The 16,108-nt window shown below is 37.0% G+C and overlaps 2 protein-coding genes across 2 annotated transcripts in view; one reads left to right on the forward strand and one right to left on the reverse strand.

The window, feature by feature from the left end:
* cdk5 (cyclin-dependent kinase 5) overlaps window positions 1-3,566 on the forward strand; it is a 7,379-nt gene extending 3,813 nt beyond the window's left edge. Inside the window, exons 9-12 of the mRNA XM_035670375.1 lie at window positions 341-410; window positions 608-668; window positions 757-837; window positions 1,109-3,566. Coding sequence (XP_035526268.1) covers window positions 341-410; window positions 608-668; window positions 757-837; window positions 1,109-1,195 — 299 coding nt within the window. The 3' untranslated portion in view covers window positions 1,196-3,566. The remainder of the gene's footprint in view (window positions 1-340; window positions 411-607; window positions 669-756; window positions 838-1,108) is intronic.
* A 2,001-nt stretch (window positions 3,567-5,567) lies between these two features.
* asic1c (acid-sensing (proton-gated) ion channel 1c) overlaps window positions 5,568-16,108 on the reverse strand; it is a 29,563-nt gene continuing 19,022 nt past the window's right edge. Inside the window, exons 4-10 of the mRNA XM_035670374.1 lie at window positions 14,183-14,333; window positions 14,013-14,069; window positions 13,411-13,564; window positions 13,089-13,180; window positions 12,653-12,732; window positions 11,734-11,805; window positions 5,568-7,435 (exon numbers count right to left, since the gene is read on the reverse strand). Of these exons, the coding sequence (XP_035526267.1) occupies window positions 7,331-7,435; window positions 11,734-11,805; window positions 12,653-12,732; window positions 13,089-13,180; window positions 13,411-13,564; window positions 14,013-14,069; window positions 14,183-14,333 (711 nt within the window). The 3' untranslated portion in view covers window positions 5,568-7,330. The remainder of the gene's footprint in view (window positions 7,436-11,733; window positions 11,806-12,652; window positions 12,733-13,088; window positions 13,181-13,410; window positions 13,565-14,012; window positions 14,070-14,182; window positions 14,334-16,108) is intronic.

A 16,108-nucleotide genomic window follows, 5' to 3' on the forward strand; every position in this document is an offset into this window, starting at 1 on the left:
CAGATGATGTGAAATCTTTGGAATATATCAGTTTTTAAACACACAATATAAAAAAACCTTTTTTTTAATAAAATGGAAAGAGAAGAGCTGGGTGAGACAGCTGTATTTTATTATAAAAATGACACAATGTGTATAATGGGGGCAGGGATACATGTTTTTATCCTGTGTCATAATTTAAGTTTATAGTTTGTTTTCTGTGTCTGTGTTCTTAATGTTAGATTGAATCTGTGTGTTTGTTGCTTCGTTTAGTGGATATATTGATGTATTGAAGTATAAAGTGTAAAGTGAACCATATATAAAATATTAATCGTGTTTCACTTTGATTCCATGTCCCTTTCAGAGCTGGCTAACGCTGGAAGGCCTTTATTCCCCGGGAACGATGTGGACGACCAGTTGAAAAGAATCTTCAGATATCTTTTTTTCTTTTGACGTCAGGTGTTCGTATATTGACAGTGTGGATCTTCTGCTTGCACAGTTTGTTATGTCGGCCTCTGAAGGGTTTGTTCAGATAGAACTATTGATCTACTATGCGATCAATGATTTACTGTAACTGTAAGCCCAGACACACCTCTCTGTTGCAATAAGTTTTTCTTTAACCGCATGGTACATTGTTGGGTACACCAACTGAAGAACAGTGGCAGACGATGACCAAACTCCCCGATTATAAGGTAAATTATTGATGTCATTTATTTTGTAAGGCCCACAGTGGATGGGAGTGTGTGTGAACTTAACCTCTGCTCCTCTTTCTACCTGCAGCCATATCCCATGTATCCAGCCACCACCTCATTGGTGAACGTGGTCCCCAAACTAAGTAGCACAGGGCGGGATCTTCTCCAGGTACTTAAACTTTCATCAACTTGCCCCCCATTTTTGCATTTTTCAGAATAAAAGCGGCTGCATTAATGTTTGAATATCTATTATGCATGCACTCGTTCATTTATTCAAAAATCAAAACTAATGTTTACATCTGTGGTTTTAATTCATCTTTTTTTAATAATAGTTTGTGCAAATACTTCAGCTACAAATACCGTATCGTGTTGCTAATAAACAGCTTTGCTCGCATAAAATTTGTATTCCGTATTAAAATATTTCCTTTCATCTCACCCAGAACCTGTTAAAATGTAATCCTGTCCAGAGGATCTCTGCAGAAGAGGCCTTGCAGCACCCTTACTTCGCCGATTTCTGCCCACCCTAAATGCAAAATTGCTTCTCGCTGAACCTCAGCCGCCAGAATCGATCATCCCTTCACTCTGTTGGGTCATTAGGACCAGTCCCAACAAGGCAAATCCTCACCGGTTTTCAAACACTCTCCTGCTTTCATTCTGTTGTGCCTCTGTGTGGAACAAAGTCCTAGTGGCTCTGCAAGGTTTTAGGTTCTTTTAAGTTGCAAGCCTGTTAAATTTGGTACATACACGCCTCCCAGTTAATTAGCACTATTGTGGGAGGGTGCACTATGTGTTGCATTGAATAAATTTTATACCTGTGGAAATGGTTGTCAACAAGAAGTCCCTCTGCTCCAAAACACCGAAATGACCGTACTGTTTATTTCTGACTTTTTTAATAGTTTGAAATTTTGGATAACTTAAACTCAAAGTGCTAGAACACACTGGATCAGCTACCCAAACAGCCTTTCTAACATTATGGTTTCAGTTCTGACTGTAATCTGTCTTGCAAAAGCAGTTTTGCCAATTTGTTTTCATATAGAAGTCTTAAGGTTAAGCTGTAGCGATTCAGGAGTTTTAATACCAATATCGACATTTGGGATTTTAGAAAATGTGATAATGATTTTACTCCGTTTCCATAAACACAAAAACAAAAACATTTTTGACAAGGATCACTTTTGTTTGATTGAGCTAAGTGTGGACTGTATTTCTGAATGATCTCAAACATATCTTTGGCATTCCTGTTCCGCAGTTTGTTGTTACTCATTAGCCGCAATATACGCCAGTACTGATACGTGTGGGATTAGTTAATATCTGCTGATATATTGGCTCTAGTGGAGACCGCAGATTCTTGGGGCAGCTAATGCTACAATATCCCTAGAATTAATAGATTGATTTGTCCTTTTTGGAATCACAAGCGATTCATTTGGAAATTGTGTAGGGATACGTCAATGTTTGTTACTTTTTATTTTTTTGTTATTTTTCAAACACTTTATTTTACAAGTCTGTAATTTCCTACGAATACAGAACTACTGTTTGTAATTTGGTACTAATTATTGGTTGGTCTTTGAAAGAATTCCAATCAAACCTTAGTGTATATTCAGAAATGATTCACATATTGGAATCTTTATTCTCCATATATACTAAATTGTATGTACAATTTGCATATATTTATGTTCAGTTGATCTGTTTTACAATGAATTAATTAGAAATATTAATTGGAAGTGTATCGATTTATTTATGTCCCTCCTGTAATTAGTACCAAATTACATACTTCTTTCCTGGAAACTTTTTAGAAAAGTCTAATAGGCAATTACAGACCTAAAAAATAAACTTTATTTTATTTTGACCAGAACAGACAAGACAGGACTTTTAATACTGTTATTTCACATAGTAAAAATACAACTCTTTGTCCCTCTACCTATTACAAGATTGTATCATAGCATGAGAAGCTAATTTATAATGTTCCTTTTTTCTCAGGCTTATTTCCTTTTTTTTTTTTGTATTTGTCTTTTGTGCACTTTGTAACTGACAGTTTAAATCGTTTAGTTATCAATATTATTAAATATGTTTTACACTGACAGCCAGGATTATAGCCGGTTATCAATAAAATGGGCCAATATATCGATATATGTTAATACTAGTGGACCATTAGTGACACATTTATGTTTGTTGACATCATCGTTCTCATTATTGTACTAATGTATTGTAGCTTTTTCTGAAATGCTTTTGTAATAGTTAAGTTAGAGATGAAAACTCCACTGATAATCTGTATTTTCATATAATGATTGATTTGCACCATGAGCTGTTTCCATTTTGGTTACTTATATTAACATGGTTAACAGCTTGCAGTGTTATTTTACTCCAGATTGTTACAGTGCTCCTCATTCCGTAAAAAAGCCAACATAATGAGTCGTTTGAAGTATCTGTTAATAGGGAAGGGATTTATTTTCATTTTGCTGATGTAAGACAAGATAATGGATGCATGTATTTATTAATGATGGAATGTCTGCTCATGTTTTTGCATTCGTTTAAATGTAGCACAACTTAATTTGGTACAGAAAATCTCTTTTCTGAATGATTCAGTGATACTCGGATCTATAGCATTTAGCAGGTTCTTTTTAGGATTTGAAATATTTGAAGGTTGTGTGTGTGTGGATTAAGTTATAATGACAAAACAAAAGCATTTTCTCTCAATATTTCATAATCTTGTGATTACAGGACATTTCAGACTAACTGCTGTAGAGTTACTTTACACAGCTTGCATTTAAATTCTGAATGAAGAGTGGGTTTTGCACTTTGCTAGTATCTTTGCTTTTGTTGGTAGAACTTGGGACAGATGCTGTCAGTGATTCTTTCTGTGTATATTTCAGCCAATAAGACACAAATACAAACATAAGTTTGCTTTTGAGACTGGAAGTTCATTCTTGACCTTGGAAACAGCTTTTGTCTCACCACGAGGTCCATTTAGTAGCTGTTTTGGACCTTTTGATCATACCACATGATCTTCAGCAAATGGAGTCTGCCCAGCTGTCATGGAAATATAGTTTACATATAAATATGTTTACATTTTCTCGTTTGTGTAGGCTTAAAATTTGAGTTTAAAAGTTACAAGGTCCATTCATTTACTAGCTGTCCTGTATCCATGGCAACTTGTGGTACGATTTTTTTTTTTTGTCTGTGTGCTTTTCTTAGAAAATTATTTACACAGCTTGCTCATTCAGAAGCCACCTAGACTATTTCACCATTTTAGGAACAAATCCAGGTTGTTGTGTAACAACAGCTAGGCTGCTGTATTTCCAGCTGAGCCCCGCCAACCTTTAACCAACGAGAAGAGCTCAAACAAAAAACACCAAAACTGTTCTAGCTGTAGCACATAGTTTGCATTAACGTGGAATCACATCATTCATAATGAGAAGGCAGTAAAGAGAATGTTTTCAGGGCCTGTAAGTTGGCATGCAGTTTGGTGTGTGACTGTTTGACTTAAGACTCACTACGTTACACATAGTTAAGTGTATATTAACTATTTAATGTACAGTTCAGAGTTAAAATCACATATCTACAATAAAATGCACATAAAGTACGTAGAGCCAGATGAAGCAAGTTCAGTTTCCAGGATGTTATATGAATATCTTGATGTTACCTGTAAGAACCAGTCTTGAAGGCACATTTTAGTTTCACTTCAAGCCATATTATATTTATTTAATCCATAAAAATTGACAGAAAGATGTCACAGTTTTTCCACAAATGCACAATATCTTTCTTTTCGAGTATTGCACGATCCCTAGCCTGGTTTGAGGAGGATTTTAATGTTGTAATCACGTGATGTGGAGAACACCATTTTGATTCATCTGGCTCCAAAAATACATTTTTGGACCTTACAAAGTGAATAGCATGGTTAAGATTACATTAAGAGACCAGATAATAGGAATACACAATGGTCATGCAAGGAAGAAAATGGGTGATGTGACATAAATGATTAACTGTAAGAATAAAAGAGTTCAAACCTAGGTGTTGGGTGACAGAAATATATAGAATACTGTTTTCAACTTGGCCATAACTATGCAGTAAATATCAATCGAGGACTACTTAAAGAGCACAAACAGTTAAGTAATAGTTTCTGCCAGTTCACATACACTCTGCTGTTCTTTGACTGGTAGTAAGGCAGGGGGTGGGGAGAGAGAGGTAAAGACCCAGGTCATTTTCACAAATCCTTCATCCAAAGTTTGCGGTAAATGCTGGGTCATATTTATGCTTTCTAACCCAACAACATGACACACACACTCCCAAAATCAGCATGGCAATGCAGCAGCATCAGAATAGCATCATTGTGTAACATGAATTGGCATTTGTGTCCCTTTATTTGGCTAATGATGGTTAATATACAATCGTCATATCATACATCTGCGTTTTAGCTGGCAGCTGGCCAGTCTACATCCATTCCAGCTGTTGAATACTTCATGAATTGAAAATGGGGATCTCAAATCAAATGTTTTTTTTGTCAATTTTATAACAGTTGTATCGGATTCAGTGCATTTATTGCTCATGAGACAACGCCACTGATTCACCTTTTTTGTTTCCTGAAAGGTAAAATTTCCATTTGGACAACGTCTCAAGGTGATCTCTGGCCTTCTCTTGGAGAACGCTCTTATTTACGTTAATGCTGGAGCAGTGAACACACCGCATCTAACAGTGTGTGTAGCTAAAACTAGAGCCATAAAAGGTAGTCACAACCATAGACGCCGGTCATTGGCTTTCAAGTGATGGCTGTTCTCCAAGGGTTTGTGCTTCACATCAACAGTCATCTAATACACAAACAACAGAGTAATAAAGCTACAGTGTTATGAACACCACTTACTTGATTGGCATAATACTTGAAAGTTTCACATAATAAAAAAACTCTTCTCTGAACTTTTAGTAAAGTATTTATAGTGAGGATATGTACCTACAAGTCCGTAGTTGTAGTGTCAAGGATTTAAATAACAGTGAACATTAACAATAGAGGAAGTAGACTCACACGAAGAAGTTGTGTACGTGAGTATGATGGGTAAATATAGAGTTTATTATATTTGATCATTTATACATCACAAATTGTTATTTGTGACTTATTACATGTTCTGGAATAATAATAATAATAAAAGGACAATGGTAAAATTGTACAATGCATTTCTGTTAGAAACCAACTGAACTGAATGGGGCTGAGGTGCATGGTGGTTTTCAATGTTTTGAGGCAATTCTCTTGAATCTAATAAAGTCTATTTAGTTGTCGGTCATGTTATAATCACCAGAAACTCAAAGACACTTACGGTCCACCCCGATAGAAAGTCCAAATTCCTTCTGGTTTAAGAACAGGTGAGGAAACATTTTTTATCTATATATATCTATATTTATATATAGATAGATATATACAGTATATTTGACCAATGTCTCACATGAGCGGTATAGAATTTCTTCATGGCATTTGATTGCGGGTATTTACACATTTCTGTCAAGTTTAGGAATGTCACCATCAAGCCTTTTAAACTCTACTTATGTTCCATAGAGAATAGATTACTATCACAGGGGATTGTGCTGATGGACACCTTTAAGACACAGTAATGAAAAAACGTAGCTGAGGAATATTTAAAAGGCAAAAAGGAAAGCCTGATTGTTTCTCTTCTGATGAATTCAATGTAAATAAGGGCCAACTTTTACAGCAAGCTGCATGCTAGTATTTTTTTTGTGTGTGTGATAATCAGCAACACAGCAACACTATCCCCCAACGATGGGAAAACAATGAAAATTGAAATGTCAGCTATATAAAGATAAAAAGATACAATCAACAGCCTTTTTCAGCCTCTTGGCTCTCTTTTTATGACCCTTACTGTGTGTAAAAAGTGAATAAAGTTAACAAAAAACATCCAATTCAGTAGTTTCTGCCGTCCTGGGATCCACATGGAACAAAACTAAATACTTGCATATGTACAAATAATCAAGTTCTCTTCTGTTTTTGAATTAAATAAGCACAGTCGTCTAAATTGATGAGACAAATCAAAGCCTCATAGTAGCAAAAGGCAACATTAAATACTCGTCTAGTGTTTTGATTCAGGTACGAGCAGCTCCTTTAACCAACAATCGGCTCATTAAAGTGGAGCAGATTATCTAAAAAAGCTCTCCTGTTCAAACTGGTGACAAGTATAAGGTCACTCAATACAGCATTGGTTAGATGCCGGAGACGTAACACTGATAAGAAACTGCAATGCTACACATACCAATCCACATGTATTCTTTTGTTTTTGGATAGATGTACAGCAAAACTAGCACAACAGTACTTTGTAACTCATCTCAACACAGGTCAGAAACCTTTTTTTTTTTTTGGACACATTTATCTTCACTGATTGTATACTCCAATGTGACCGCATAAGAAGAAAAAACAAAATGCACAAAATGAAACATGAATAAATTAACACTGTTGCCTTGACATGGCAGTTAAACCTGAGTTCTGTTTGGAAGTGGTCTCTTTTTCTTCTGATGATAGTATTCTATTTCTATTCAGGCATTGATAAACTCTACTATACGTTTTTGAGTTATACACTCAACCGTTTTCTGTTAAATACATACATTATTTCACAGTTTGCTGTCAAGTCCCCCAGATGTGCCAACCTACCCCGAACCCCTACTTTATGGTGTCAACAAGCAAACTCCTCAAAGTTGCCTAGAGTCGGGTGACGAGGTAACATGTTCGGCGTGAATCCGAGACTGTCCGAGTGACTCCGGAGGGTGTCACAGGTGCTCTGCAAAACAGAGGGAAGGGAAGGAGGGAAGACGAGTTCAACCGGGTTAAGGGAGGGGCGATGAAGGGAGTGGTGATGATGATGATAATGATGATGATGAGGATGTAGGAAAGAAATGAGCCACAGGTAAAATGAGAGCGACCAGGACGATGGAGGGACGCGGAGGTAAAAAAACAAAACACATGAGGTGAGGAGAAATAAGGATAGGATATATAATGGCAATGAGTGACAGAAACATATGTGGATGATGATGAGGTAATGAACACAACACATTTGGAAGTTCCAAGATCGGCCACATCGCATATGTTTCACAGGCAGTGAAAAAGAGAGTTTAAAGAAAATCAGGGGGGAGGTGGGGAAAAGATGAATGAAAGGAGGGAGAAGAGAAAGAAAACAGCATATTTTTAGTCCTGTTTTTTACACTAGCATGTTAAATTGTTATAGTTACGGAGGTTGAAACATCCACATAAGTCTGCATTTCTCTGTATATGCTCCATGAGTAGATAACTGCTGATATGTGGATAACAACCATTGGTAGTCCCATAGGCAAAAATGGCTATTCCAGCAGACAAAGAACCATTTACATTTTGTGCAAACTCACTGCATGCAGACCTGTGATAACATCACAAAGTAATGCATCTAGTGATGTTATCTGGCATGAGCCTCAAATGCATTGCCTCTAAATGGACCTCTGTGCAGCAGGGAAACAAATAGATCTCATGTGGTTCGGCTTTTTGTACAACGATTCAATAAATACGTGATTTGTTTTCACAGGAGTACTGCGCTTTATCCTATGGGAAAGAAAGCATCATTATTCAGTAGAAGGAGCAAGTTTTGTATAGTGCAAGAAAGTCAGATCTTTATGCACTTGGAGAATCCAACCAACTCATAGCCGATGAATACAGAAACACACCAAACTAACCTATAACCTGATGTTAAAATGCTCGCTGCAGTTGGATAATCACCCCTCTTTTTGTTGACTGTCTTACTAAAGCCAACCAAATCATTTGTAGCCACTGAGGAAATGATATATGAGATGGCATCAAGTATGTATGAAAGAGAGGGACAGCATGGGAGGGAGCATCTATTATCAATGGGGTGTGCTACCTGGGGGCATGATTAGGCGTGACACCAGGGCTGGTTTGGTTCTCTGGAAACTCCTGGAATAGACATGATGAAAAGAAAGATGGGTGAGGGTGACTGAAATGAAAATAAAACACAATGTAAATGCTAAAAGTTAAACTTGCGCGGGAATATTGCAAGAGGGTGTTTTCCCCTCAGCGATCTGAAGGAGGACAGCTGCTCAAAATAAGATTTGGGTTTTTCTAATAAGCAGGGAACACAAAAGACAATTACTGTCATCCATAGAGGTTGATGATCATTGAAGGGAACTTAAAATAGAGTCTAATGAACCACTTTATTGTCGGGTTGTTTGAGTGGAGATGTGATAATGGACTAGTTGAAAAACGGTTATTGAATATGAGAGAAAGGAAGTACAAAAGGATGGTTTATAGTAAGCAGGTGAACATATGACATGAATGGGGCAGAATACAGTAAATATCACACTATATAAGTAAAAGCATGACATTCTGTAAATATCAGCCCGCTAAATAAATGCATCCTCTACTTCCAATTTATAAAAACTGATCCTCCAAAAACCAGACTGACTAAAATAACCTCCGTCATAAATATGTTAACTTAAATAAACATTATCTCTACTTCTAAAAAACACAATAAACTTTGTTCAGTCTTCCTCTATATCAGCCATCAAACCAAACCCTGAACCTGAGGCAGCTGAGCATGCAAGAACACAATCCACATGCAGAGACAAACCCATGGCTTTTTCACCAATTTGAAGAAAAATATGGGGGATTTTTTTTTTCCATGATCAAATGTATGAACTGCTGGTAATGAAAAAGTCTTGGGCTTGTGCAACACAAAGAATTATAGCTTGCATTTCCAAGATTGGAGGTTGGAGGAAGGTTGGATGCAAACTGGTACATACGGTATTACTCAGGGACAAAACGAACTGTCTGCACTTAACAAAAATCTGCTTAAATGCTTTTGCTTACAACAGCACCAGAAAAGAAGAAATGTTTTAACCTTTGTTAGTGCTTCTAGCCCTACAATGAGCTGCTCAAAGGGATAAGTGGCTTTTAGCTGTGTGTGAGAAAGAACTGGATTAAGAAGTTATTGCATCTTATTTTAGAAGTTCAGTTCTATTTGCATTGAAAGTAAAGTTTAGTCATTATTTGAGGAATTTGATGGTGGTTATATTGGTAGTTAGACGACAAAAACGTTTTAAAAGTTCATGTTAAACTGTAAAAGAGAAGAACAACCAACAACAAATAAAATCACACCACCAGTTTTAGTTTTAGATTCTCAAACATTTTAGTGAATCTATGTCTTATGTTGATGGGTAGCATGTTCCAGACAAAGAAGCTCTATTTAGAATAATCCTAATTATACAATTTGGTTGCCTTTATTAGACAGGATCAGCCAAAGAGAGACAGGAAAGTGGGGAGAAAGACAGGGAATGGCATTCAGCAAAGGGCCACAGGCTGGAATTGAACCTGCGCTGACGTGACAAAGACTCATCTAACCCCTCCACATAGGGTGCACACTCAACCAAGCGAGCTACCAGGGCGCCCAACTCTCTTGATGGTTATTTATGCGTAGCACACATACTAGCCCAAAAACAACTGGGCATAATATAAAAGTACCAGTGTCGAAACATTGGCCATGATATGCAGAACAGCAAATATTCTTCCCTATTATAGAAACAATGTAACCAATGATGATCCACCCAAGACAGTAAATTAATTAACTATTACTACAAATATTAATAAATGTACCTTTAGCTAGGTCCCTTAGTAATTATTTTCAACTATTTTGTGGTAACAAACATGGTAAATCATTCACAAAAAATGGAAAATAATAGTCTCGTGGGACTCCTCAGGAGTTATCTGCTATCAGAGAAAATTCTCACTTTGTTCTGTCTGAAAAGTAACGCTCTATCCAAGCAAGAGCTGAAGGTGAAAAAACTACTTTTAAGCGTGGCATTAAGAAAACTATTATCAATAACATTTGAAAATAATAATCTCAAGTGGGTTTTTTTTTTCAGCACAGTGAGTATGCATATCGTTTTACAACTGCAGCCAGTAAAACATGATTTTCCATCTATGGTAAAGGTTTGATTCAGCAGTATGTGCTGAACATTTGCTGATTACTGATATTAAGAAGGTGCATTTCAGTTATAAATAATTTCTTAACTGCTCCACATAAAGCTTACATAACAGTCTGCAGGGGGAGTGGAGGTGCCTTTGGACACAGTGTGTTAAACCACTGGGCTTGACAAAATGCTGTGATTTAGGGCAAGACAGAAATGCCTCACATTACTCTAGTTTTCATTTTGAAGTTAAAATGGGTTTTATTGCTTGGAAGGCTTTGAAAATGAGTAGATCATGAAATGTTAATAAAATCTGCAGACCTCTTAATCTTATGCTTTCAGCTCATTCTTCTACTCTCACACCAATCCGTTCTGAATTTGCTCTGATCGTGCTGCCAGACATACATCGGTAAAACCCCAAGTACAAAAACAGCTTTTCCTGCTCTAAGTGAACCGTAATTACATGATTGAAGGTGACACAGAGAAGCTACTGTACTGTATATCGTGTAAATACTGAAATGTGAGTTCGCGTGTGGATCAACTATGATAATATAAACTGAATGTAAGTGCAGTTTATGAGTCATGATAAAAATTTAATCGAGAGCAGGTCAGACAGTTCACTTCTACCTGTCCATGCACAGTAGTTTAAGTGCCCTCAAGCAGCAAAACACTTCACAAACTATAACAAAGCTTGGAAACAAGGCTTACAAAGTCAATTTTCTCTGTGTACATACTTATCTGCATTACCTCTGTAAAACTATTGCAGATTTTTGCCATCACTGGAAGTAATTCGTCTTGATTCTCTATAATATTCACCATGTAAATAAAGAGTACTGTATGTGTATACCATTAGATACACTGCTTATGCATTCGTACTGGAGCCATAAAAACAATGTTTATGGATTATTAATGATCATGTTTTCTAGCACAATACATCTTTTCTGCATGGGAAATTGAAACTAATGATGACATAATGTGCCGAGGCTTTGCTTTCTCTCTGGTGCTGTTCATTAAAAGCATTTCAACTGTTAGCAGACTTTTTTTTTTGTTATTGTTGTTCCTGAGCTCAGCTAATATCACATCACATTCTTTTCATTTAATCAAATGCATTCTGAAATATTAAAATTACCAGATTGTCGCTCTGACAACGCTGTGGCCGTTTCTTGCGTATGAAGTAACCCAAAACCTTATCCTTAAACACCTAAATGAAGAAAAATCACATAACACATTATTCAGACATGGAATATGGAATGGAATGGAATCATTAAAACTAAACATTAAGAGTAGAAATATTTTCAAGTTTGGAGAAATGTGCTTATTCAAGAGTCAGATATCTGTACAGTAAACATGTAGCTACAGTAAGCAGCCAGTTAGCTTAGCTTAGCATAAAGACTGAAAACATGGGAAAACAGCAAAATGAAAGAAAAAAAGTTATATCTTGTTAATTTAATCTGTACAAAAACTGAAGAGAAAGAATTACAAGTTGGGCTTTTGCAGGAGATTATGTGCTGGACTATTTTTTGGCAGGAGGAGTTGTCAGGCAACCAGGTATTTACTGGTCCCTGGTCATCCTAAAATAGTCTGGTACATATCCTACCATGACTTGACAGTTTACACTTCAGTTTGTCTGTGCTTGAACCAAACAACATATATAACATGTTAAGTGGTGAGCTTTAGAGGTGCTGGAAAGTAGACAGCTGGCCAGACTGCTGTTTCCCTGTTTCAAATCTGGATGTTGTCTTTAGTTTCATATATACTGGACAGTCGTAAGAGTTTATATAAGCTTCTTTTCCAAAATGTCAACACTATTGTGAATTTAGTTCTTAAGCATCACTGACACGCACTTTGGTCAGTTTATACTGTGTTTAAATGTGCTTTATAAATTAAATTTACTTACTAAGCAGTACAAATATATTCAAAATGATCTTTGATTTATTTTACAAGGTAAAGTGTTACACAACTATTTACCTTTATATATATTAGGACAATAATAAACTGAATTAGTGTTTTAAGTTTTACATTTTAATTGGTGAAAACCATCACTTTACCTCATATAGGTAGTCAAATATTTCCAGTATTGTTAAAACACTGGCTCCGATAAACAGCCCCATCTGACCTCCAATGTCACCTAGAAAAAGAGAGATTAACAGATATAGGCAGGTACAATAATTGAACAATGGTGCGTGAAATCATTCCCTGCACTGTCATTTCCAATTCAGTATCTCTCAGAGTAATCTGAGCAGAATTGTCAAAAGTGTCCATCCAGCCCCAACTTCTCATCAAACGCAACCCTGCTGCCCTTGCAAGAGCATCAGATTATGAAAATGTGTTCAGCCTGTTTCGCAGGTTCAAAGAGGAAACCTCAAAGCACCAGGCGTGAACATGCGATGTGAAATGTGCGGTGCAGGGGCCCGCTGAGAGTACTGATACTGAGGTCAACCACATTTTTCTGTCACATTGAATCTGAAACTGTGAGAATCTTACCCAGAAGCCCTGCAATTTCATAGGCCTTTTTCTGCTCAATCTTCTCATAATTCAGAGCTTCAAAGAAGATGTCCAGGACCATTATATTTTCTCTGGAGAGAGGACAGTCAAGAGCACACCCAAATAAGTTTAGTTCTGGTGATATGACATTACATCCAATGATATCTCACATTTTCGGTGTAACTATCTTTCATTATTGTTACATTGAAGGTGAACGATGGAGACCCAGGTCATGCTATGCCACAGTACATCAATCCATCAACAGAAAAAAAATAAAAGAGGCTGAGATCTGAATAACTGACTGCTACCAAATAATACTTACCCAATATATTGCTCAGTTTTGTTGAATTTCTTAGCCAGATATTTAGCAGATGCCTTACTGGGGATCTTAACCATGGACAGCTCCTTGCCATAGCGAGTCATGTTGCAGGGGGTCTGACACACACAGTAATCGTTGTCTTTCTCTACCAAAAAGTCTGTGGATGATCAAAGTGATTTAAAAATATTGTGATCACTGCGAAGAATCAAACAAACCTGCACATAGAGGCTCTCAGTTTCTGCTAAAAATATCTCACAAGACAGAAAGAAATACATTTGCTGCCATCGTTCACTTTCTATGAAAGCAAATAATGACTGAAGCTATAATACAGAGGGAGAAAAAAAGCTCTGCCGGATTTATTTGATATCAGTGAAGCATAGACACATCACAACTCTTCTTAATGGAATTTTTAAACAATAATTTTACTTGATTATTTTGCTTCAGCACTGTCTGGGATTAAAGCAATTTCAAGTTAAAGCTACAGAGGTATTGTATCAAGGATGGAATAGTCTCATGGCACTGCTGGTGAACACTTCATTTCAGACATTAATGTTAAACTATCACACTAACATTTCATACTTATGCAGTAAAGTGTTTGTGCTCACCTAAAGCTGGGTCTGCACAGTCTTTGTACTGCTCAGGTGTGCAAACCGTTGAGGTTCCTGTTTGAAATAACATCAAAGTGAAAACAATTACATACATAATATAATAAAAACTATAAAAGGAGGGAACTGTGCCATTTCTTTGAACTGGCCAAGCCTTTCTGAAATCATACCAGGCATGTGAACCATTCTGCAGTTGCAGTTCTCCAGCAGGTACCGGGTTTCACAGTCAATGCGGCAGGCGGTGATGCTGTACGTGGAGAAGTATTCAGAGTCTATGGGAGTAGACTTGCAATCTCCCCAAGGCGGAGGGAGGTACTGAAGCTGAAAGAGCAACAGCACATGTTTTCCCTCAGTATATCGGCACACAGGATTACAACGAATAACATAATGCAAGCCCAGCACAGCAGAAGTACAAAAGAGGACAAGCTGACAAAACCCAACACAAATGTCTGCAAACATAAAATAAATAAATAAATGAAATAAAATACAGAAGCATTTCAATGAAAATGTGCACTGAGACAATATTGGCACAAAATGTCAGACCAACATTATTGCTCATGTATAGCAGCAAGCAGACATCATGCAGAACATTACTGATGTAGGTCTAGTCCCCGGTAGGAAGCAGAATACCATGGGAATAGAGACAAGCTTAAGAGAAATCTGTAAATTATGTAGTTTCAGACAGGACACCACAATCAATGGACAAATTTTACAACCCTGAGAACAGAACAATAAACAGCTTACAGTTTTCGAATGAACAAATACATGAATTGGACAGAATTTCAGAGATATACAGATATACAGAACACTACATCATTTTTTATAGTAAATATATGATAAATAAGTCTTAATGAATAAACTACTCTCTATTATAAGTGTTTTTTTTAATTGTTGATCGGCTATTTAGATTTCCTAACCTAAGCCCATTAGAGTTTATTAAAAAACTACCCTGACTGCAGAGTGATTTTAACAATGAAATGACGATGCGGCGAACAGTCAGTTTGCAGTCTCATTAGAGGTAAAACTCTCATTAAAAGGTGAAGAGCAGGTCATTACGTGTATGAGTAACTCTGGGAATTCTAAATGAAACCACTAATGAGGAATATTTAATGCCTGAATTTTAAGGTTTTGATTCACACTAAACATCAGACCCATGCTGCTCGTCGTATAACTGCAGCAATGTGCCCCGTGTGTGTGCGCGTGTATGCGCAATCAGTTTTGAGCTCTCACTTTAAAGGAACTCCTTTTTTGGTGTACCAAACACACTGACATTAAACCACCAACAAGACTTTCAGTACGCTTTAAAAGTCTTGTTTACAGCAATTTATGGTAATGAATGCCTACTACTCATTTTCATGACAAAAACTGACAAATATTTATAACGCCACCAATGGTTGCTTGAGCATTTGAGCATGTAGCTAATAATTGCAGTGGGAGCTCGCCAACAATCAATGCCAAAGGTTTCTTCCTGACAAACTTCACAGGGAAATGATGCTGCTATTGTCAAATTACGGCGCACTGTAATTCCCAATCATCTTCACCAGCTCTACCTATCTACAATCTAATGGTCATTTAGTCAATAGAAATTGAAAGAGATAGAGTGGAATTAACTGAAGGAGTGGACATAAACTGGTAAATATGATTAAGCCTTTATTGAACTCAATTTGTAGCCCACAGACTCTTATAACTGGAGTTGCACTGGAGATAAAAACCCTAGTGCAATAAATGCTAGACTTCAAACTGATGCCAGAGTCCTCGTGGGTAATAAAACCTAATGAATCACATTGTCTGGTCCCTCCAGATGACATTAAGTAGCGGTCCAGTGGATCGCCCCGAGAACAGATAAAAGCAAAATGAACTGAAAATGTTAACAGAACTGTACATGGCAGTGAAAGGGTAAAGCCAAACAACAGCTTTGATGAAGATACAGACTCGTATGAATGGCTTAAAGCTGGAATGCAACACATTAGCTGCTCTTTACTGATATCTATTAAACAGCGAAGACAATGACGACAAGGACAGACTGCGGATGTTATTGCATGTCGTTGCTTCAGCCACACAAAGGGGGTCGGATGGATCCATTCCTCAGGGAGGGG

This window comes from Morone saxatilis, unplaced genomic scaffold (genome assembly GCF_004916995.1).
Source record: "Morone saxatilis isolate NCDOM2014 unplaced genomic scaffold, NCSU_SB_2.0 Contig23, whole genome shotgun sequence".
NCBI classification, from domain to species: Eukaryota; Metazoa; Chordata; class Actinopteri; family Moronidae; genus Morone; species Morone saxatilis.